Below are 24,678 nucleotides of genomic sequence, written 5' to 3'. Positions count from 1 at the left end.
CAAACAATAGTATGCAAGTATAAACCCCATGGAACCACGCAGCCATCACACCGCTCAGGAAGGAGACGCGTTCTGTCTCCTGGAGATGAATGTACTTCGGTGCGAAAAGTGAAAATCAATCCCAGAACAACAGAAAGGACCTTGTGAAGATGCTGGAGGAAACAGGTACAAAAGTATCTATATCCACAGTAAAACAAGTCCAATGTCGACATAACCTGAAAGGCCGCTCAGCAAGGAAGAAGTCACTGCTCCAAAACAGCCATAAAAAAGCCAGACTACGGTTTGCAACTGCACATGGGGACAAAGACCTTACTTTTTGGAGAAATGTCCTCTGGTCTGCTGAAACAAAAATAGAACTGTTTGGCCATAATGACCATTGTTATGTTTGGAGGCAAAAGGGGGGGGGGGGCTTGCAAGCCGAAGAACACCATCCCAACTGTGAAGCACGGGGTGGCAGCATAATGTTTTGGGAGTCCTTTGCTGCAGGAGGGACTGGTGCACTTCACAAAATAGATGGCATCATGAGGGAGGACAATTACGTGGATATATTGAAGCAACATCTCAAGACATCAGTCAGGAAGTTAAAGCTTGGTCGCAAATGGGTCTTCCAAATGGACAATGACCCCAAGCATACTTCCAAAGTTGTGGAAAAATGGCTTAAGGACAACAAACTCAAGGTATTGGAGTGGCCATCACAAAGCCCTGACCTCAATCCTATAGAAAATGTGTGGGCAGAACTGAAAAAGCGTGTGCGAGCAAGGAGGCCTACAAACCTGACTCTGTCAGGAGTAATGGGCCAAAATTCACCCAACTTATTGTGGGAAGCTTGTGGAAGGCTACCCGAAACGTTTGACTCAAGTTAAACAATTTAAAGGCAATGCTACCAAATATTAATTGAGTGTATGTAAACTTTTGACCCACTGGGAATGTGATGAAAGAAATAAAAGCTGAAATAAATCATTCTCTCTACTATTATTCTGACATTTCACATTCTTAAAATAAAGTGGCGATCCTAACTGACCTAAGACAGGGATTTTAATAGGACTAAATGTCAGGAAATGTGAAAAACTGAGTTTAAATGTATTTGGCTAAGGTGTATGTAAACTTCCGACTTCAACTGTATATTATCAACACAGGGGGCCTCTGAGGACTTTGTGCACTCATTAGACCTTCAAATTCGGCGCAAAATGCCGCAGCATCTAAAGAGGAAACTAAGAGAGGGAATACAGAGAAGCTCCTATTAAAATAATAAGGATGTACTGTGTAGGACTCAACTCTGGACCTCGAAGCCAGTTCTACTGCGTTTTTTCATTGTTCCCCACTAATCAAGGACTGATTTAGACCTGGGACACCAGGTGTGTGCAATTAATTATCAGGTAGAACAGAAAACCAGCAGGCTCCAGACCTCATAGGATAAGAGTTGAATACCCATGGTGTAGAGGATGGGGTGTTCTGTGGTCACTCTGAACTGTGTGACAGTCATGACTTATTGATTCACCTCATACTGATCCAGGATCATCTGCAGAGAGAGGGTACATTACACTCACTCACCAATACTGGGGTATCCAGGGGTGGAGGGGTCTCCCCCAGGGTTCAAGGTGACCCCAAAGGCTTTGTGCCACAGACTCTGGTCACTGGGGCTGTCACAGGGGTCCATGTAGAGGAGTACACCCCCAAAACCCATCTCTGCCAGGAAGGAAATCTGTGGAGAGAAATATACACAGCAGTCTTATAAAATGGTTCTATTCTACAATAGACAGAGGCAATAATAGAGAGAAACAGATTCAGTCACATACAGAAAACAGACTGACTATTATTCCTCCACACAGGCTAACCCATATTCTTAGCATCTCAATACTGTATATTCCTCCARACAGGCTAACCCATATCCTTAGCACCTCAATACTGTATCACATTGACACCAAGATAGCTTTGACAGATACAGACAGACATTTCCATGCACATCAATGTGGACAGTGCCCTAGAGATGGAGCTATAGCACTGAAATGCATTGATCATATAACCCGGATGCTGGAGGAGAGTGGCACATTACTTTAAGGGAGCAGGTATGTGGAAATGTAGTTTAAACCAGAGGTCATCTGTGACATTTGATGTACAGAAGGAATAACAGTAACACCCAGAATAAAATATTCACTAGGACACGTGCACATACTCATGTGCGTGCACGTATCAGAAATATTTTTGCTATTTTCACAGCAGGAATTATGAGCGCAATAGCTGGCGGTGGTGCAAAAGGGCTAGGTTTTGATGAATAAATCAATTGTAAAGTGAGACAAGGGCTTGGCCACTCACTGGCCGATCAACGCGTTTCATGGCTTAATACTGCAAGCCTTTGTCTCAAGATCTGTAGGTTATTGACGGCCATTGCATTGTCATCAACTCCAATACGGCAGGGGGCACAACATATTATTGTCCTAGTATATTGTGAATTGATACAATACAGTTTATTAAATAGCATTGGATACAGTAAGGACAAATAACAACAGTAAAACAAATTATGTTGCTCAATATGTTTGGAGTGTTGACAGTCAACATAGTTGCAATTGGATCAACGAGGATAGGACTATACATGTCTTTACGCATTGCACTTRTCCTCAAATAAAAAATACTAGGTTCCTCTAATGTAATTGGATATGTGATGTACGTTCTCAATAAGCAGGATATACAGTTGAAGTCGGAAGTTTACATACACCTTAGCCAAACACATTTAAACTCAGTTTTTCACAATTCCTGACATTTAATCCAAGTAAAAATACCCTGTTTTAGGTCAGTTAGGATCACCACTTTATTTTAAGAATGTGAAATGTCAGAATAATAGTAGAGAGAATGATTTATTTCAGCTTTTATTTCTTTCATCACATTCCCAGTGGGTCAGAAGTTTACATATACTCATTGAGTGTTTGGTAGCATTGCCTTTAAATTGTTTAATTTGGGTCAAACGCCTCCACAAGCTTCCCACAATAAGTTGGGTGAATTTTGGCCCATTACTCCTGACAGAGCTGGTGTAACTGAGTCAGGTTTGTAGGCCTCCTTGCTCGCACACACTTTTTCAGTTCTGCCCACAAATTTTCTATGGGATTGAGGTCAGGGCTTTGTGATGGCCACTCAAATACCTTGACTTTGTTGTCCTTAAGCCATTTTTCCACAACTTTGGAAGTATGCTTGGGGTCATTGTCCATTTGGAAGACCCATTTGCAACCAAGCTTTAACTTCCTGACTGATGTCTTGAGATGTTGCTTCAATATATCCACATATTGTCCTCCCTCATGATGCCATCTATTTTGTGAAGTGCACCAGTCCCTCCTGCAGCAAAGCACCCCCACAACATTATGCTGCCACACCCCCCGTGCTTCATGGTTGGGATGATGTGCTTCGGCTTGCAAGCCGCCCCCTTTTGCCTCCAAACATAACAATGGTCATTATGGCCAAACAGTTCTATTTTTGTTTCATCAGACCAGAGGACATTTCTCCAAAAAGTAAGGTCTTTGTCCCCATGTTCAGTTGTAAACCGTAGTCGTGCTTTTTTATGGCGGTTTTGGAGCAGTGGCTTCTTCCTTGCTGAGCGGCCTTTCAGGTTGTCGATATAGGACTCGTTTCACTGTGGCTTATAGATACTTTTGTACCTGTTTCCTCCAGCATCTTCACAAGGTCCTTTGCTGTTGTTCTGGGATTGATTTTCACTTTTCGCACCAAAGTACGTTCATCTCTAGGAGACAGAACGCGTCTCCGTCCTGAGAGGTATGACGGCTGCGTGGTACCATAATGTTTATACTTGCGTACTATTGTTTGTACAGATGAACGTGGTACCTTCAGGCGTTTGGAAATTGCTTCCAAGGATGAACCAGACTTGTGGAGGTCTACAATTTCTTTCTGAGGTCTTGGCTGATTTCTTTTGATTTTCCCATGATGTCAAGAAAGAGGCACTGAGTTTGAAGGTAGGCCTCGAAATACATCCACAGGTAAAGCTCCAATTGACTCCAATTATGCCAATTAGACTATCAGAAGCTTCTAAAGCCATTACATCATTTTCTGGAGTTTTACAAGCTGTTTATAGGCACAGTCAACTTAGTGTATGTAAACTCCTGACCCACTGGAATTGTGATACAGTGAATTATAAGTGAAATAATCTGTCTGTAAACAATTGTTGGAAAAATMACTTGTGTCATGCACAAAGTAGATGTCCTAACCGACTTGCCAAAACTATAGTTTGTCAAGAAGAAATGTATGGAGTGGTTGAAAAACGAGTTTTAATGACTCCAACCTAAGTGTATGTAAACTTCCGACTTCAACTGTAGCCTAGGCCTACCATTATCCGTTGATATAGCGGTATAGGACTGAATAATTTGAATATGTTTGGTGGAGCCAGTCTTTTGTAAGCGTACAAGACATCCTCTTTTGAAATGCGGATGGATACAAGCCGAATGGGGTGTGCACTGCAGGTAAGCCTATGTGAATTGAGAATAATGCAAAAGCATGAAGGCAAAAGGCTCACAAGTAAAAACATTTAGAAACCTTATAGATAGGCTACTTGGCTAATGTATGGCCAGGATAAGAAAGATACTCGAAGCATTGCTGTTGAACAGTATTTGTCACGTTCCTGACCTGTTTTCTGTTAGTTTTGTATGTGTTAGTTGGTCAGGACGTGAGTTTGGGTGGGCAGTCTATGTTTTCTGTTTCTATGTTGGTTTAAAGGGTGACCTGATATGGCTCTCAATTAGAGGCAGGTGGTTGTCATTTCCTCTGATTGAGAGTCATATTAAGGTAGGTGTTTTCACACTGTTTGTTGTGGGTGGTTGTCTCCTGTGTCAGTGTCTGTATGTTACGCCACACGGGACTGTTTTCGGTTTTGTTTGTGCATTCGTTTTATGTAGTCAGTTTTCCTGTTATTGCGTTCTTCGTGTTTCATGTAAGTTCGTCGCACCAGGTCTGTCTACTTCGTTTGTTGTTTTGTAGTTTGTTTAAGAGTATTTCGTTTCGTCTTTTGTCTTGTTAAATAAATATTATGTCATCATACCTAGCTGCGTATTGGTCCTCCGATCCTTCTCTCCTCTCCTCGTCTGAGGAGGAGGAAGATCTAGAAAACCGTTACAGTATTGTTGTTGAACAGTATTGTTGTTGAACAGCATTGCTCACGCACATCCAAAATAATACATTACATAGATTAAAAGGGGATGTCTGCTCACTGTTTTGCTGCTCCCAAACACTAACTTTTAATAAAGCTTTGGTGATTAAGATTTATTTCAAAGCGGTCTCACGAGCAAAACCCTTTATTTAAAAAAAAAAGAAGTTTTAATTGAGAGGAGGGGAGGCTTGGTTTTTAATAAAATTAAACGAAATGGAAAAAAACATTAGTTTTTTATGTTTCTAAATACGAGGTTTACGGGCACAAAAAGCACATCTCTCCTGTTCCATGCGCATATGGCCCTATGAGTCATGACTGTATAGGCTACGCTTCTGCGGTCAAAATCCATGCCTTAACCAACCGTGTTACTGCTAAGACCAGCTTTTGGTTGGTCTTAAATATCCCCACCAGCTCTGCCTGAAATTGGCACTTTCGCACACGTTTTTAAGGACACACCTCAGATATTGCCACCACTTCCACCTCAGCGCAAGCGAGCATATATAAGACAGGTAAATTACCAATCCTGGCGCAAGGGTAGTACAGTGATGTCTTTAACAGGTTGAAATTGCCAACGAGCGTGCATTTGACAATTGCGCTGGCTTAACACCATCCGGAAATAGAGCCCATACTGTTAAAATGTGCACAGACAAGTGTTAAATCTGTAACCATGCTATATCTTATTAGAAGATTGTATTGCATATGTACTTAATATACACTGTAGGAAAATTGCATATCATGTCATGTCACTGTTCCGTTCACTGTCCCCTTTCATCATGTTATTTAGTTCTGCACAGAGCCAAGGCTTTCTATCTGCCCTTCCTATCTGTCTATAGACATGTGTACATCGATACTTGTAGTAGCATACAAACAGACTGTAGTCCGCTACCAGGGAAATGTTAGCAGGGCAAACTCTATCTAGTTGCTGACATAGAGTAGTATCCCTTTCTGCATGGATCTGGAAACGCTTGACTTGTGGGGGTAGAGAAATGAGTGACAGACATAACGTTTAAAATCCTTGTTGGCATTGTAATACCTGCTCATGAATCACAGAGGCCTCTGGCTAAATGGCAACAACCTCTAACACATTGTGTGCTGAGAGAGGAAACAGAGAGTGCTTCGGCAACATGACAACCTGATGAAGGCATGTGTGGCTGATAAAAGCTTTTTAATTGCAAAAGCAGTGCCTTTGTTCTTATGACTATGGATGGATCAAAAGCAAGTGAGTCTACGATGCATTATGAACAGGGTCTTCATAGGAAGAGTTAGCTTATATTTTGTTAATTCTAGAGACCATCCATAGCCATTCTTTTCATCCAGCACCTGTCCTTCAAGAGAAAGGAGCATGACATTTGACTTATACAAACAAACTCATCTGAAGAAAAGTGTGCATGCTAAGGACTTCCTGGAGAAAAGTGTGTATGTTTCCTCAAAATAAACATTTAAATGAAATCATCATTGGGTTGACATCCACAATAAATTACAGAGCAATGGAGGGACTAATTAAAGAAAGATCAAGTGTAATATATTATACAAATAAAGTGAACTGGATGGAATATAGGGAAAAATGATACCAAAAAGAATTTACTGAAACTGGTTGCAAATGACGGAGTCACCCATGATTCACCAAACAATATTTTGAAAGAGGAAGATAAGTTTTCTATTTAGTGTCCTCCATCTCTCCTAACCTTAATCTCTACTAACATCTACTAACCTTTTTTTCTATTAATAATGTAAAAATAACAGCTGTACAGAAAAATTACAGAGGATAAACAGGGGATCCTGAGCGGCGCAGCAGTCTAAGGCACTGCATCACAGTGCTTGAGACATCCCTACAGAGACCCTGGTTCAAATCCAGGCTGTATCACAACCAGCCATGATTGAGAGAACCATAGGGCAGTGCACAATTGGCCCAGCTTTGTCTGGATTTGGCCAGTTTAGGCCATCATTGTAAATAAGAATTTTGTTCTTAATTTCGAGGCAGAAGATCAGGGTGCATTGCGAGGATCAGGCAACGAGTGGCTAATCTGCCCTTGCCTTCTGTTCTGCTAGCTAACGTTCAATTGCTGGAAAATAAATGGATCGACCTGAAAGCACGTATGTCCTACCAACGGGACATTAAAAACGGTAATATCTTATGTTTCACCAAGTCGTGGCTGAACGACGACATTAAGAACATACAGCTGGCGGGATATACACTCTATCGGCAAGACAGAACAGCAGCCTCTGGTAAGACAGGGGGTGGGGGCCTATGCATTTATGTAAACAACAGATGGCGCACAATATCTAAGGAAGTCTCAAAGTTTTGCTCGCCTGAGGTAGAGTATCTCATGATAAGCTTAGACCACACTATCTACCAAGAGAGTTTTCATCTGTATTTTTCATAGCTGTCTACATACCACCACAGAGCGAGGTTGGCACTAAAACCACACTCAATGAGCTGTATTCAGCCATAAGCAAACAGGAAAACGCTCATCTAGAGGCGGTGCTCCTAGTGGTCTGTGACTTTAATGCAGGGAAACTTAAATCAGTTTAACCGAATTTCTATCCGCATGTTAAATGTGCAACCAGAGGGGAAAAAACATTCGAGACCACCTTTACTCCACACACAGAGATGCATACAAAGCTCTCCCTCACCCTCCATTTGGCAAATCAGAACATAACTCCATCCTCCTGATTCCTGCTTACAAGCAAAAATTTAAGCAGGAAGCACCAGTAACTCGATCTATAAAAAAGTGGTCAGATGAAGCAGATGCTAAACTAGAGGACTGTTTTGCTAGCACAGACTGGAATATGTTCTGGGATTCTTCCGATGGCATTGAGGAGTACACCACATCAGTCACTGGCTTCATCAATAAGTGCATCGAGGACTTCGTTCCCACAGTGACTGTAGGTACGTACATACCCCAACCAGAAGCCATGGATTACAGGCAACATTCTCACTGAGCTAAAGGGTAGAGCTGCCGCTTCAAGCAGCGGGACTCTAACCCGGCAGCTGATAAGAAATTCCGCTATGCCCTCCGACGAACCATCAAATAGGCAAAGCATCAATACAGGATTAAGATTGAATCGTACTACACTGGCTCTGACGCTCGTCGGATGTGGCAGGGCTTGCAAACTCTTACAGACTGAGCTGTCCAGAGACACGAGCCTACCAGATGAGCTAAATAACTTCTATGCTCTTATCTAGCCAAGTAACACTGAAACATGCATGAGAACATCAGCTGTTCCAGATGACAGTTTGATATCACTCTCTGCAGCCGATGTGAGTAAGACCTTTAAACAGGTCAACATTCACAAGGCCGCTGGACAAGACGGATTACCTGGACGTGTACTGCGAGCATGCGCTGACCAACTGGCAAATGTCTTCACTGACATTTTCAACCTCTCCCTGTCTGAGTCTGTAAAACCAACATGTTTCAAGCAGACCACCATAGTCCCTGTGCCCAATAACACCAAGGTAACCTGCATAAATGACTACCAACCCGTAGCACTCACATCTGTAGCAATGAAATGCTTTGAAAGGCTGGTCATGGCTCACATCAACACCATTATCCCAGAAACCCTAGACCCACTCCAATTTGCATACCACACCAACAGATTCACAGATGATGCAATCTCTATTGCACTCCACACTGCCCTTTCCCACCTGGACAAAAGGAATACCTATGTGAGAATGCTATTCATTGACTACAGCTCAGCATTCAACAGCATAGTGACCTCAAAGCTCACCACCAAGCTAAGGACCCTGGGACTAAACACCTCCCTCTGCAACTGGATCCTTGACTTCCTGATGGGCCACCCCCAGGTGGTAAGGGTAGGTAACAACACATCCACCACGCTGATCCTCATCYCGAGGGCCCCCCAGGGGTGCATGCTCAGTCCCCTCCTGTACTCCCTGTTCACCGACGACTGCACGGCTAGGCACGACTCCAACACCATCATTAAGTTTGCTGATGACACAACAGTGTCAACATCACCGACAACGATGAGAGCCTATAGGGAGGAGGTCAGAGACCTGACCGTGTTGTGTAAGGACAACAACTTCTCCCACAACGTGATCAAGACAAAGGAGATGACTGTGGACTACAGGAAAAGGAGGACCGAGCACGCCCCCAATCTCATCGACGGGGCTATAGTGGAGCAGGTTGAGAGCTTCAAGTTCCTTGGGTCCACATCACCAACAAACTAACAAGGTCCAAGCACACCAAGACAGTCGTAAAGAGGGCACGACAAAACCTATTCCCCCTCAGGAGACTGAAAAGATTTGGCATGGGTCCTCAGACACTCAAAAGGTTTTACAGCTGCAACATCGAGAGCATCCTGACGGTTTGCATAACTACCTGGTATGGCAACTGCTCGGCCTCCGACCGCAAGGCACTACAGAGGGTAATGCGTACGGCCCAGTACATCACTGGGGCCAAGTGTCCTGCCATCCAGGACCTCTATACCAGGCGGTGTCAGAGGAAGGCCCTAAAAATTGTCAAAGACTCCAGCCCACCCTAGTCATAGACTGTTCTCTCTGCAACCGCACGGCAAGCGATACCGGAGCGCCAAGACTAGGTCCAAGGGCTTTTAAAGCTTCTACCCCCAAGCATAAGACTCCTGAACAGCTAATCAAATGGCTACCCAGACTATTTGCCCCCCCCCCCCCATCCCCTAACCTGCTGCTACTCTCTGTTATCATCTATGCGTAGCCACTTTAATAACCCTACTGCATGTACATAATTACCTCACTACTCGACACCGGTGCCCCAGGACATTGATATTGATACATTGACTCTGAACCGGTAACCCTGTAAAAATACAAGCCAAATGCATAGCGCACAGAATAAAAAGGTATTGTTGGATATTATTACTAATCTTAATCAGACAGGTTTAACAGTTGAAGTCGGAAGTTTACATACACTTAGGTTGGAGTCATTAAAACTTGCTTTTCAAACACTCCACAAATGTCTTGTTGACAAACTATAGTTTTTGCAAGTCGGTTAGGACATCTACTTTGTGGCATTTTTTCCAACAATTGTTTACAGACAGATTATTTCACTTATAATTCACTGTTATCACAATTCCAGTGGGTCAGGAGTTTACATACACTAAGTTGACTGTGCCTATAAACAGATTGTAAAACTCCAGAAAATGATGTCATGGCTTTTAGAAGCTTCTGATAGTCTAATTGCATAATTGGAGTCAATTGGAGCTTTACCTGTGGATGTATTTCAAGGCCTACCTTCAAACTCAGTACCTCTTTCTTGACATCATGGGAAAATCAAAAGATCAGCCAAGACCTCAGAAAAAAATTGTGGACCTCCACAAGTTTGGTTCATCCTTGGGAGCAATTTCCAAACTCCTGAAGGTACCACGTTCATCTGTACAAACAATAGTATGCAAGTATAAACACCATGGAACCACGCAGCCGTCACACCGCTCAGGAAGGAGACATGTTCTGTCTCCTAGAGATGAAACATACTTTGGTGCGAAAAGTGCAAAATCAATCCCAGAACAACGAAAGGACCTTGTGAAGATGCTGGAGGAAACAGGTAACAAAAGTATCTATATCCACAGTAAACAATCCTATGTCGACATAACCTGAAAGGCCGCTCAGCAAGGAAGAAGCCACTGCTCCAAAACCGCCATAAAAAAAAGCCTGACTACGTTTTGCAACTGCACATGGGGACAAGATCGTACTTTTTGGAGAAATGTCCTCTGGACATGAAACAAAAATAGAACTGTTGACCATATGACCATCGTTATGTTTGGAGGAAAAAGGGGGGGCTTGCAAGCCAAAGAACACCATCCTAACCGTGAAGCATGGGGTGGCAGCATCATGTTGTAGGGGTGCTTTTGCTGCAGGAGGGACTGGTGCACTTCACAAAATAGATGGCATCATGAGGCAGGACAATTATGTGGATATATTGAAGCAACATCTCAAGACATCGGTCAGGAAGTTAAAGCTTGGTCGCAAATGGATCTTCCAAATGGACAATAACCCCAAGCATACTTCCAAGTTTGTGGTAACATGACTTAAGGACAACAAAGTCAAGGTATTTGAGTCGCCGTCACAAAGCCTTGACCTTAAACCTATATACATTTTTATGGGCAAACTAAAAAAGCGTGTGCGAGCAAGGAGCCTACAAACCTGACTCAGTTACACCAGCTCTGTCAGGAGGAATGGGCCAAAATTCACCCAACTTTTGTGGGATGCTTGAGGAAGGCTACCCGAAACATTTGACCCAAGTTAAACAATTTAAAGGCAATGCTACAAATACTAATTGAGTGTATGTAAACTTCTGACCCACTGGGAATGTGATGAAAAAATAAAAGCTAAAATAAATAATTTCTCTACTATTATTCTGACATTTCACATTCTTAAAATTAAAGTGGTGATCCTAACTGACCTAAGAATTTTTACTTGGATTAAATGTCAGGAATTGTGAAAAACTGAGTTTAAATGTAAACTTCCGACTCCAACTTGTATATTATATATATATATATATATATATATATATATATTGTGTGTGTGTTTGTATATGGTGGGTGTGTGTGTGTGTGTGTGTGTATGTATGTATGTATGTAAACTCAGCAAAAAAAAGAAAACATCCTTTTTCAGGACCCTGTCTTTCATGTAAACTTCCGACTTCAACTGTAAATGTAATATTTAAGTTTGTATTTTTTTATTCATTTGCAAAAATGTTTAAAAACCTGTTTTTGCTTTGTCGTTATGGGGTATTGTGTGTAGATTGCTGCGGGAAAATAACAATTGAATCCGTTTTAGAATAAGGCTGTGATGTAACAAAATGTTGAGAAAGTCAAGGGGTATGAATACTTTCTGAATGCACTGTATACATTTACAACAAAATATATTGGGGATCGGAAATGATGCAGATAATAAAATTAATGGAAGCTACAATCTATCTGCAATATTAACGCTGATCTACCCCTAAATTTTTTGTAATAATAATAAGTTACCAAGGATATTCCTTCACCATAAGAATGAGAAAGGAAGAAAACATATGCAAGTCTCCTTATGGCTGCTTTTACAAGTATTGGAACGACTACATATGATCTCTTGATACTATTTCAACCTGTGAAGCATAATTTAACCACATACCTGAAAGCTGTTCACTTTGTCTGTAATTGCTCTCATTGGCACAAAAAAGTACTCATTGAGTGCGAACTCTAACCCAGACTGCCTGTCTCATTGAAATGGTAAATCAGGATACTTTAATGCAGAACTCTGCATTACTTTGCAATGTGAACATTAGTTCTCCTCTCCTTCATTCACCAGAACCACAAATTAACAGCATCGACATCTATTAGTCCATGTACCTAATATCAGGGGCGAAAATCTGATATCAACCTTGGAGGGGACAATTACATTACTTTTCTCAAGAGCAATTCCTGAGGGGGACACCAAAAGTAGTGCTGTAACACATAGTATACGTTGTTATATGTTAAATGTATATTGAGGAACCATAATTCCTACAACTGGATAATTGATAGGTACAGTAGTTAACTGAAGGGTTTTCCCAACTTGTTCAAATGTTTAAATCATTATAATTCTACTACTAATAATAGTTTAGCAGTGCTCCTTACAGTCCAGTATGTATGCAGGTATTCGTACTTACAACCAGCAATATCAAGAAAGGTCAGTAGGTGACAATGGTACTTACACTGTATGGGTGTAGTTTTCATAAATACAATGAAACATGGTGTGATCACATCTAAAAGAATCTCCATTGAGAACCCATCACAAGTGGTCTCCGTATTGAATTGACCTTTTAATTTGACTTTTTCTGAATACATTTATATAGTCATTAAATATGTGCACCTGGCCTGAGTCTACTACAATATCCTTCAGTCAGTGTCTCAACTCTTCAAACAGCAGCTATGGACAAGTATGTCGCACAAAGTATGCTATTTTATAATAAAATAACATGAAATAAATAATTTGTAAGTGTACTGAAAACTACTAAACAAAAGAACAAATATCAATTACACCAGGGGTTCTCAAACAGGGGTCCATGGACTAATTGCAAGGGGTCCGTGAAATAAAAAAGTGTAATGAATGTAGTCAGTACCACAAGGTTTTCCAGTAGTTTACATATAATATAGAGGGGTGGAGGTCCCTGAGGACCGCCTCAAAACCTTGCCTGCCTTGCTCAAAATATGCAGGGTTCCAGTACACCAAAAAGGTTGAGAACCACTGCTATACACACTAGAACTGAACAAAAGAACCGAGCATATGTTTGCGGGTTCCTCAACAACACATCAGTTGCCACTTTCGCAATGCCCTCGCCTGTTGTCTCCGACACCCTGTATAGCCCAATAAACTCCTTGTGAGGGACATGGTCATGGTCAACATAACGCAGACAGACATTCTCCTGTTCAGCACCAGAGACATCTTGAGTACAATCAACAATTAATGAAAATTGTACAATCGGAAGAGACCTAATCTCAGCTGCAATGCCTCAAATGACTATTGGCCATGATGTTCAGAATTTCATTCTGTGCTTTGGGGCCTGTGTACATTGTGGTACGCTCTGTTAACCACTTCAGTAAAATGGGATCATCCTCTTCTGCCTAAGTTTCAAAAGCTGGTATAAATTCCCACTGTCATCCGTGTGGCCTCTAAAGGCTTGTCCCTGTCTTACTACATGCCGCACCGAACTAACAATTTTCATCAAGCAATGCCTTGCGTCCTCCTGCTGTTTACCCCACGCGCTGGATAACTGGACACTGATTGGATTTAGCTGGTGTGCTGTTACAATAACAAAGTGGCGGTGGGTTTGGCAGTTTTGATGTGCTGTGAATTTTTCAATGGCTTTTCTCCAGTTCCTAAATCCTGCACTAAAGAAGGCAGCATCTGCTCTTTGGCCAAAAGATGGCTGGCTTGAAAACCCTTGGCTCCAGTGAAAACACAACACTCCTTTTACTGATGGATTATAATGTAGCCAGGGGAAATCGCGAAACCATCTCTCTGAAACGTCAACTCTGTTGGCAAGAGTTTGCGGTTCTATAAATTGTGGGTGTGGCTGATATGGTTTTGTGCCATCACTGAGGTAACTGGACAATGCTGTGCCACTGTCCCCTATACTGGTGCTGCTGGCAACAAGGGTGACACTTGGTCCTGCGTGGCTGTGACACTGTCCTCTGAAGTCTCTCTCCCTGGCTCTTTCCTTTCATCACCCTAACTGACTCACAGTCTGTCTCCTAGAAAAGAAATAAGGTGTTTGCCGTACTCCTAACTACCGGTACCAAAACTATACAAATTAATCACAACAGCAATACCATTGCCGTAAACAAATCTTAGTTTAGTCACCAGTTTAAGTTGAGAGTGGGGGTATCCATGGCATTTTCCAATTATGTCCCTATTTTACAAGTCAAAAAAATTGAGAATTTTCATAATGTTGCCAAACAGACTCAACAAACTTACCTGAGACTCCCTGTCTCTGCCAATCTGTCCCTGCATATCTGTCCCCAGCTCTGCTGTCTGTGTGCCATCTGTTGCCTGCTCTGCCTAATGACATCATTGTGAAACATTCCCATAGCATTTCACTTCTTTCTTATGAACATTTTATCAACTAGTCTTTGAGATATTAGGCTACTAGAGTTTTACTATGCGTTTTGGTGTACTGACAAATACTCTGATGTCCGTCTTCTACTTTTTTCTGCATTTTTCTACCTGGCTGGCTGGCCTAGCTGCACACACACACATTTACACAACACATGCTGCAACCTTTTGTAATTTTAATAGTTTGTTTCATATTGGCTGGCTTCCAACAATAGCTGAATTTGTAAAGCTAGCGAGCACCAATTCCGTTTCTGTGTGTTTGCTATAATCTTTGCTACCTGGTTAAATAAAGGTGAAATAAAAAAAATAAAAAAAGTTCACTAGCGACAATTTATCTTTTCAACGAGACCATTATATATATTAAGACAATGGTAGAAGAGAGTGTAGTTCTGTTCTGTTCAGTTTGGACTTCAGTTTACGCTAACCTTATCACAGGGACGTCGAAGCACTACAGCTGCATGCTGATCTTGGATTAAACTGACGATAGCAAAGATTCCATCTTGACGCGCCACATAAATGGAATAGGTACTAGCTGGCTTGATAGTTATGTTTTGCTTTAGTTTGCGCGCTAGCTCTGCAAATCAGCTAGTGTGCGAACCCTGCCAACATAAAAATAAATAAATAACATTGCTATGGACCTGCTATGGATTGGACTGGATTAACCTCAGCGTCAGTTGTACAATGTCCCTTTCGGACAGTAGATACGAACCCTCTATTACCTTGCCAGCTAAAGAACTGGCAGTGGATCAAACCATTGTGAGGCAAAGGACGGGGGGGGTCGCAATCTTTTGAAACTTAAAAACGCGCTATTAAGTGTCTATAACCAGCACAAGTGCTTTCATTGCGTATTATTAATATTATTGAAATTACATAGTTATGTTTACAGTGATATATTGGGGGGGACAAATCATATTTTTCCCAAGATGGGGGGGTCGTGTCCCCCCCGTCCCCCCTGGGATTTCCGCCTATGCCTAATATAGATAGAAAGGACCACTTCTATTATATCTGCCATTTCCTCTCACTGTTTAAGAGTGGAATTGGGAGGAAAGGACCGTAATGTCAAGCACGGCACCTTCACACTTTTCTCAGTCCATGAGGGCATTGGACATAAATGCATATAACCCTTGCCATGCAATGTGCCAATTCCACCTGATACTGCAGGCTTCACAATCTAATCACATCTCTGGTGTTGGGTGTTCGAAGACAAGCATCCTCCATGCTCAATCATTTAGAGCTCAATGTCTGGGGCTAATGAGAGAGAAGCTGCCAATGAATGGTAATCACAGCCTGGAAGTGAGGCTTAGATACAGTGGGGTCCATAATCAGTGGCACCTTTGATAAAGACGAGCAAAAAAATACTGTGTAAAAATAAATAATACAAATCCTGAGCTATATTGTATGATACATTTTTTGGGGAAACTATATTATTTTATACTAATAATACAATTTCTCAGAGAAATAGATTTTGCTTAACAAGTCATAAAAAAAAATCTCAAAAAGATAGGGATCAAAATTATTGCCACCCCTGTTTAGGGCTAGGCACCTTTTTTCTCCACTTCCTGTCTGAATGACGTGCCCAAAGTAAACTGCCTGTAGCTCAGGGCCTGAAGCCAGGATATGCATATAAGTGGTACGATTGGAAAGAAAACACTTTGAAGTGTGTAGAAATGTTAAAATAATGTAGCAGAATATAACACCAATAGATATGGTAGGAGAAAATCCAAAGAAAAACCAACCAGATTTATTTTGTTTTGAGAGACCATCCTCGTAGAAATGCAAGAGAAAGGTCATATTGAGAATTAGCTACCTGGATGCAATTCCTATGGCTTCCACAGGGTGTCAGCAGTCTATGTTCAAGGTTTCAGTTTTAGCAGAAGGACACAGTCTTGGAAATTCGTGTTTGCGCACGCTATGAAGACATTACGCACCTGCAAAATCGGTTTCCTATTGAACATACTTCTATCTGTAAGAAATATTATAGTTTTATTACATTTTAGTGTATCTGAGGAGTAAATAGAAACATATTTTGACTTGTTGAAACAAAATTTAGAGGTAGATTTTCGCATTCCTTTCTCTGCAAGTTGAACGAGTGGATTACTCAAATCGATGGCGCTAACTAAACAGACTTTTTGGGATATAAAGAAGGATTTGATCTAACAAAACGAAACTACATGTTATAGCTGGGACCCTTTCGATGACAAATCAGAGGAAGATTTTCAAAAAGTAAGTGAATATTTTATCGTTATATGTGAATGTATGCAACATGTGCCGGTGGAAAAATATTGTGACGTGGGGCGCCATCCTCAAACAATCGCATGGCATGTTTTCGCTGTAATAGCTACTGTAAATCGGACAGTGCAGTTAGATTAACAAGAATTTAAGCTTTCATCTGATATAAGATATGTACCTAAATGTTTAAAATCCATAATATTTATGATTATTTATTTGAATTGCGCACCGTCCGGTTTCACCAGAAGATGTCCCGCTAGCGGGTCTCCTATCCCTATTAACTCTAGCACCCTCCCACTGGGCAAAGAAGTCAGTTCAACGTTTGGTGGAGTTATCACCATGTCATTGGATTTAGGTTAACAATTGACTGGAAAATTACAACATTCCCTTAAATTGACTTTATGCAAATCCAATAATTTTACCATGTTGATTCAACATCAAAACACAGATTTTTTTTGTAGAAATGACGTGTAAAAAAGTTTAATCAATCAGTTTTTACCCAGTGGGCTCACCTTGCGAGGATAACAACAGTGAGCCTTTTTCTTTTTATGAGATTGGAGAACACGTTGGGAGGGATCTTAGACCATCCTTGATATTCTTCATCTGTGTTTATGGACTTTCCTCTTCAATTCAAACCACAGGTTTTCAATCATTTTGACCCATATCTTTAAAAAATCTATGTTTTACTAGTTGTTATAGGGCCAATCAGCAGATGAAGCAATAACAAAACAACAACCCACCACTGTTTACGAAACAACCCACCATTGTTTACGGTAAAAAGCTGAGGGATGGGGTTGGAGAAATGTAATCACTCTCAAATGCATTGACAGAGCTATAGATGCAAGGACTTACCATCCATGATACCAAAATTATAGTTTTAACCATATTTTGGCCTATAGAGTGTTTGTTTACATTTATTTATTTAAAAACATTGGAGGAAAACAAGTTTATATGTTGGGTTCTGATTTTTATTTAGAATTTTTATTTAACCTTTATTTAACTAGGCAACTCAGTTTAGAACAAATGCTTATTTATGACAACCTACACCGGCCAAACCCGGACGACGCTGGGCCAATTGTGCGCCGCCCTATGGGACTCCCAATCACGGACGGTTGTGATACAGTGCAGTGTCCAATTAACAGTAGCTATTACAGTGAAACAAATACCATGCTATTGTTTGAGGAGAGTGCACAACAACAACAAAAACTTTTATCATGGCAATTGGTTTGATACATTCACCTCTGAAGGTAAATAATGTACCTACATTCAGTAATATTGCACTGATTTGTCATCCTGAGATAAAATGTAGCATAGTTTTGTTTGATAAAATCAATTTTTATGTTCTATTGTAGGAACTGGGGTCTACAGTTTGACCCCACTGCTGTGTCTGGCTCCACACCCACCCCGTCTGGTCATCTAGATGTGTGAAAGTTAGTGTATAAGCTAATGATCTATCATGTATGACATTCCTTGGAGTGTGTAAACTTACATTTTTTATTACCATAGCACTTGTGTATGTTCTCTTTAGTTATGTACTTGAAAATGAATCAATTGACCAATTCGGCACATTTGGGCAAACTCATGGCAGACTTACTCATGTTTTTTGGTTTGTATTATCTTTTACCAGATCTAATGTGTTATATTCTCCTACATTAATTTCACATTTCCACAAACATCTAAGGATTCCTTTCAAATGGTATCAAGAATCTGCATATCCTTGCTTCAGGTCCTGTGCTACAGGCAGTTAGATTTGGGTATGTCATTTTAGACGAAAATTGAAAAAAAGGGTACAATCCTTAAGAGATAATTAAACTACTGTAAGCTCATAAGTTATTCTTCAAGAATCAATGAGTACACATATCATTAATTTATAAGTCCAAAAATGGATGTAGCAACTGCTGATTGCACCTTTAAACAACATATTTTTCACTAGGCAGTTGTTTTAGTATGAAATAATATACATATTTTTTTTATTGAGTATTCAATTATAGTATTTGTATTATTTATTTCATACAGTCTTTTTTGCTAATAATTATGGACCCGATTGTATATCTGACCCTTACATGACAGGGAAAAGGCTGGTGGGAGAGAGATATCAATGGGGCTTCCCATCCGTGTCATCTACTATAGTGCATGATCAGCTTGATAAGGACTCTTTAGTGTTTATTAAAAACATCTAAACATTGTAGATTATGTTATGTTGCGTTACGATTATCCAATAGGGTGAGTATAGAATAGAACCTTACGGAGTATGAGCGGGCAGTCACTTTAAAAATCTATTATCCTTCCCTAGCAAATGACGCCTCGTGTTGTGTGTGTCATTAGAATTCAAACAAGATGTTAAATGATCCAAACATCAATATAATTTTGCCTGTTAACTTGCTTTTGTCAGAAAGGAGAGTGGCTTGACACAGCATGAACTACTATACCTCTTACAGGCTATGTAGAATGATCAAAGTGCATACAGTAGCTGTACATTCTGCACCTGTCTTATGCTATCCCATCCATCAACACCATATGGTATATAACAGTCCTCCCACAGATGTAGGATCTTAAATTTGACCTACAGTCAGTGGCCAGTGTATTAGGTACACCACCCKATTCATGAAAATGGTTKGCTCCTACAGACAGTGAGTCACGTGGCCATCGTTTGCTATATAAAGCAGGCAGACAGGCATTGAGGCATTCAGTTACTGTATGATTGATCGTTAGAATGGGCAAAACGAGTGACCTAAGCAACTTTGAGCATAGTTTAACCGTCAGTGCCAGGCGTGCCGGTTCCAGTATCTCAGAAACGACCGGCCTCCTGGGCTTTTCACACACCGCAATGTCTAGGGTTTACAGAGAATAGTGAGACAAACAAAAAACATCCAGTCAGCGGCAGTCCTGTGGGCAAAAACAGCTTGTTGATGAGAGAGGTCGAAGGAGAATGGCATGAATCGTTCAGGCTAACAGGCAGGCCACAAACAATCAAATAACGGCGCAGTACAACAGTGGTGTGCAGAACGGCATCTCGGAACGCACAACTCGTCGGTCCTTGGTCACAGATGGGTTATTGCAGCAGATGACCACACCAGGTTCCGCTCCTATCAGCTAAAAACAAGAAGAAGTGACTCCAGTGGATTACCAACACTGGACAATTGAGGAGTAGAAAAACATTGCCTGGTTCGACGAATCCCGGTTCCTGTTGTGTCAWGCTGGTGGCAGAGTCAAGATTTGGCATAAGCAGCATGAGTCCCCAAAGAATTCTGACTGTTCAGGAAGCAAAGGGTGGTCCGAACCGGTACCAGATGGGTGTAGCTAATAAACTGGCCACTGAGTGTATATTGTCACAACAAAATAATCCTGCCACAACATGACTTTAATGTTTAATCCATAATGTTGCTTGATCAGTGGTTAGGCTATTAGCTGGCCAAAAGTAGGACACATAAAATGTGCAATACTGTAACCGTGTTTTAGTGTGGGGTTTCAGTGGATTTATGTAAATCACGAAGCTGATCAGCATTTCCTGCAGTGCAGGAAAATTCTCAGCAACAAAAGAGTGATCAAATTAAGATCCTACATCTATAGTGGATAACACGTGAATGGGATACTGATCAGGAAGCTTTTAGTCAGAATCTCAGGATTATTGCACCTCTGATGAATAAATAAAGGTTTCTAAATGGCAAGGTAGAAGCCAGACTATTTTCCAGTAAATAAAAGTACAATTACTGTTGCGTAAACAAAGTTTTTACCTATAATGAAATATGATACATTTTTCAATCAGGCTGTAAGTGGTCTATAAAAGTCAGCAATAACACCAAATAGAACTTGATTTTGAGAAGATAGCACTGCAAGAATTGCTGCAAGTACATGATGAAGTGGAACATTTTTAAGCCGTTGTTATAAGATACTGTGTGAGTGGATCGCTCTATGGTGTGTGTACATGCATCTGTGCGAACATACGTGAATACACTAGTAAACAACTAAACATAGAGTACATTTCGAATATTTCCTGTTGAGTTTTATGTTATCAAGTTGTACTCTACTCTAAAAACTGATCCTCATGGACTGAATGTGCACAAGTGGAGGCTACTGAGGGGAGGATGGCTGATAATAATGGCTGTAATGGAGTCAATGGAATTGTATCAACCACTAGGAAACCACGTGTTTGATACCATTCCATTGACTCCATTCCTGTAACGGCAGCCTTCCTTCTCTTCAAGAGAAGAGGAGGTGTAGCAGGGATCGGACCAACACGCAGCGTAGCCAGTGCTCAACATGTTTAATTAAACGATAAACAGAGAACACTTACAAATACAAAATAACAAAAAGTGGCAAACCGATACAGTCCTAGCTGGTGCAGAGAAAACACAGAGACAGGAAACAACCACCCACAAACCCCAACACAAAACAAGCCACCTATATATGATTCCCAATCAGAGACAACACAAACACCTGCCTCTGATTGGGAACCATATTAGGCCAAACACAGAAACAGACAAACTAGACACACAACATAGAATGCCCACCCAGCTCACGTCCTGACCAACACTAAAACAAGCAAAACACACAAGAACTATGGTCAGAACGTGACAATTCCAGCCATTATTATGAGCCGTCCTCCCCTCAGCAGCATCCACTGGTGTGCACTCACTGTTAAAGATCAATAATCCTTCCCAAACAAATTATGCCAAAGTGTTGTGTGTATCATTAGAGTTGTATCAAGATGTTAAATGATGCAAAGGTCGATTTTACGTGCTGTTCAGTCAGAGACTGGAAGTGGCATTTACCTGATTTTGCCAAAAAAGGAAAGAGATTTTACAGAAAATTGAGTGTGCTGCTTTTATATTGTCAGAGAACTCTCGAATGGCGGTCTACATGCAGTGCATTCGGAAAGTATTCAGACCCCTGGACTTTTTCCAGATTTTGTTAGGTTACAGCCTTATTCTACAATGTATTAAATTGTTGTTGTCTCTAATCAATCTACACACAATACCCCATGATGACAAAGCAAAAACAGGTTTTCAGAAATGTTTGCTAACTTTGTTGAAGCACCTTTGGAAGCAATTACAGCCTTGAGTCTTCTTGGATATGATGCTACAAGCTTGGCACACCTGTATTTGGGGAGTTTCTCCTATTCTTCTCTGCAGATCCTTTCAAGCACTGTCAGGTTGGATGGGGAGCATTGCTGCACAGCTATTTTTAGGTCTCTCCAGAGATGTTCGATCAGGTTCAAGTCCGGGCTCTGGCTGGGCCACTCAAGGACATTCCGAGACTTATCCCGAAGCCACTCCTGCGTTGTCTTGGCTGTGTGCTTAGGGTCGTTGTCCTGTCAAGGTCAGCATTACTGAGGAGTGATTTCCGTCTGGCCACTCTACCACAAAGGCCTGATTGGTGGAGTACTCCAGATGCCTGTCCTTCTGGAAGGTTCTCCCATCTCCACAGAGGAACTCTGGAGCTCTGTCCGAGTGACCATCGCGTTCTTGGTCATCTCCCTGACCTAGGCCCTTCGTCCCCAATTGCTCAGTTTGGCCAGGCGGCCAGCTCTAGCAAGTCTTGGTGGTTCTAAACTTCTCCCATGTAAGAATAATGGAGGCCAGTGTGTTTTGGGGACCTTCAATGCTGTAGAAATGATTTGGTACCCTTCCCCAGATCTGCGTCTCAACACAATCCTGTCTCAGAGCACTACAGACAATTCCTTCAACCTCATGCCTTGGTTTTTGCTCTGACATGCACTGTCAACTGTGGGACCTTACATAGACAGGTGTGTGCCTTTCCAAATCATGTCCAATCAATTGAATTTACCACAGGTGGAGTCCAATCAAGTTGTAGAAACATCTCATGGATGATCAAAAGAAACAGGATGCACCTTAGCTCAATTTCGAGTCTTTTATCAAAGGGTCTGAATACTTATGTAAATAAGTTATTTCAGTTTTTTTATATATACATTTGCAAGCATTTCTAAAAACCTGTTTTTGCTTTGTCATTAAGGGGTATTGTGTGTAGAAAACTAGAAATAAATGACATTGCCATAGCTTCCTGAAATTAGATGTACATAATATCCACTATACTGTGTATATGACTAAGGCAACAGTCCTAGCTCACAGTTAGAGGATAACACAATGAATGGCTAGGTACTGATCAGGAAGTTATTAGCCCAGCCACAACATCTCAGATTGAAAACACCTCAGATAAGTCACTCAACCTTCGCTAATTATGAAATTACCAAACACAAGGTATTCGACAGTAAAAGACAGGAGAGCATGTACAATTAGCCTACTGGTGCACATGTCCTTTATCTATTCCATTTGTAACCTGTTTCAAGAAACTAGGCATATGTCGCAGGCATTTGTCGCAGGTCACAACCTCACACGAGAGCCATTTGAACGTAATCTTTTTTAAATTTTATTATCAAAATGTGTTTTTTGGCAGTAATGCCTTCTCAACCATGTGCCTTAATAACAAACTTGTATGCCATCTGGAAATACGAATAAATTGCTAAATTACAAGCCTAGTTGGTTTAGCCACAGAAAACGACAGCAACCTTCCCACTAGCTGTAACGCTTGTCGTCTGGAGGAGAAGAGGAGGACCAATGCGCAGCGTGGTAAGTGTCCATATTGTTTTAATAAGAATACTGAACACTAAACAAAAACAATAAAACGACAAACGAACAGTCCTGTACGGTGAAGCAAAACACAGAACAGAAAATAATCACCCACAACACACAATGACAAACAGGCTACCTAAATATGGCTCCCAATCAGAGACAACGACTGACACCTGCCTCTGATTGAGAACCATACTAGGCCCAACACATAGAAATCTACCAACAGAACAAAACATAGAAAAACAACATAGAATGCCCACCCCAACTCACGCCCTGACCAAACTAAAATAAAGACATAAAAAAGGAACTAAGGTCAGAACGTGACACTAGCCATGATTGGCTGAGATAATGAGTGGGCTGGACTTGCTGAGAGGTGAGTTCAGATTGGTCTGCCATATAGCACGCGTCTGTCTATTTGAGCTGGTTAGTACGTGTAGGTAATCATGTCTAATGCGGCTTAAAAATATATATATATTGCTTAGTATAAGTGCATAAGTGTTGCTCTCCACTTTCTGGAGGACCTAATTTTGAAATCAGTGGAATTAGAGTATGATAGCTAAGGAGATGGAGAAAACACCTGTCTCTGGATTGCATCTTCAAACTAACAATGGCATCCGTGACAGGGAGAAGCATCCAGCCATGATGTATACAGTTAAGATAGTCAAACTAGCTAAATTTTCAGATATTACACATTTCTAATTTTGACATATAGTATTTTAATTTCAAGTTAAAGTGAACTGTTAGCTAGCTAGCCAACGTTAGCTGGCCGGCTCGCTAGCTAACGTTATGTGTATGATCTTATTATTCGTATCTCAGAGCCATGCCATGCTGTTGTTAGGACAGAATGCTCGTATCAACCCATAAAGAGATTGGTGGAGCTAAAGCTTAAGAGGGTGTGAACGATCCTGAATGGGTGTAGACAAAGAAGAGCTCTCCAGTAGGTAACAAAAACAATCAAAGTCCATTTTCTCAAAAGTGAGGTTACAAGTTTATCAACTTTCAAAGCAGAATTACTTTCCCATTGTTCCTCAAATGCAGTGTATGATGRATTATTTTGTAGCTCTGTGTCTCTGCTTTTATCCAATGTAAAAAACACAATTTCAAAATTTGCTACATAATCAAATAAAATAACATTTTATTTGTCA

General features: G+C 41.0%; 1 protein-coding gene across 2 annotated transcripts in view; it reads right to left on the bottom strand.

Moving 5' to 3' along the window:
- The window catches only part of LOC111975853 (inactive N-acetylated-alpha-linked acidic dipeptidase-like protein 2), a 310,771-nt gene that overhangs the window by 143,702 nt on the left and 142,391 nt on the right, over positions 1-24,678 (bottom strand). For both annotated transcript variants that reach the window (XM_024004505.2, XM_070447599.1), the window contains exon 5: positions 1,552-1,702. In XM_024004505.2, the coding sequence (XP_023860273.1) occupies positions 1,552-1,702 (151 nt within the window). The remainder of the gene's footprint in view (positions 1-1,551; positions 1,703-24,678) is intronic.

Source organism: Salvelinus sp. IW2-2015, linkage group LG16 (assembly GCF_002910315.2).
Source record: "Salvelinus sp. IW2-2015 linkage group LG16, ASM291031v2, whole genome shotgun sequence".
Taxonomy (NCBI): Eukaryota; Metazoa; Chordata; class Actinopteri; order Salmoniformes; family Salmonidae; genus Salvelinus; species Salvelinus sp. IW2-2015.
This window is presented reverse-complemented; position numbering and strand designations above follow the sequence as displayed.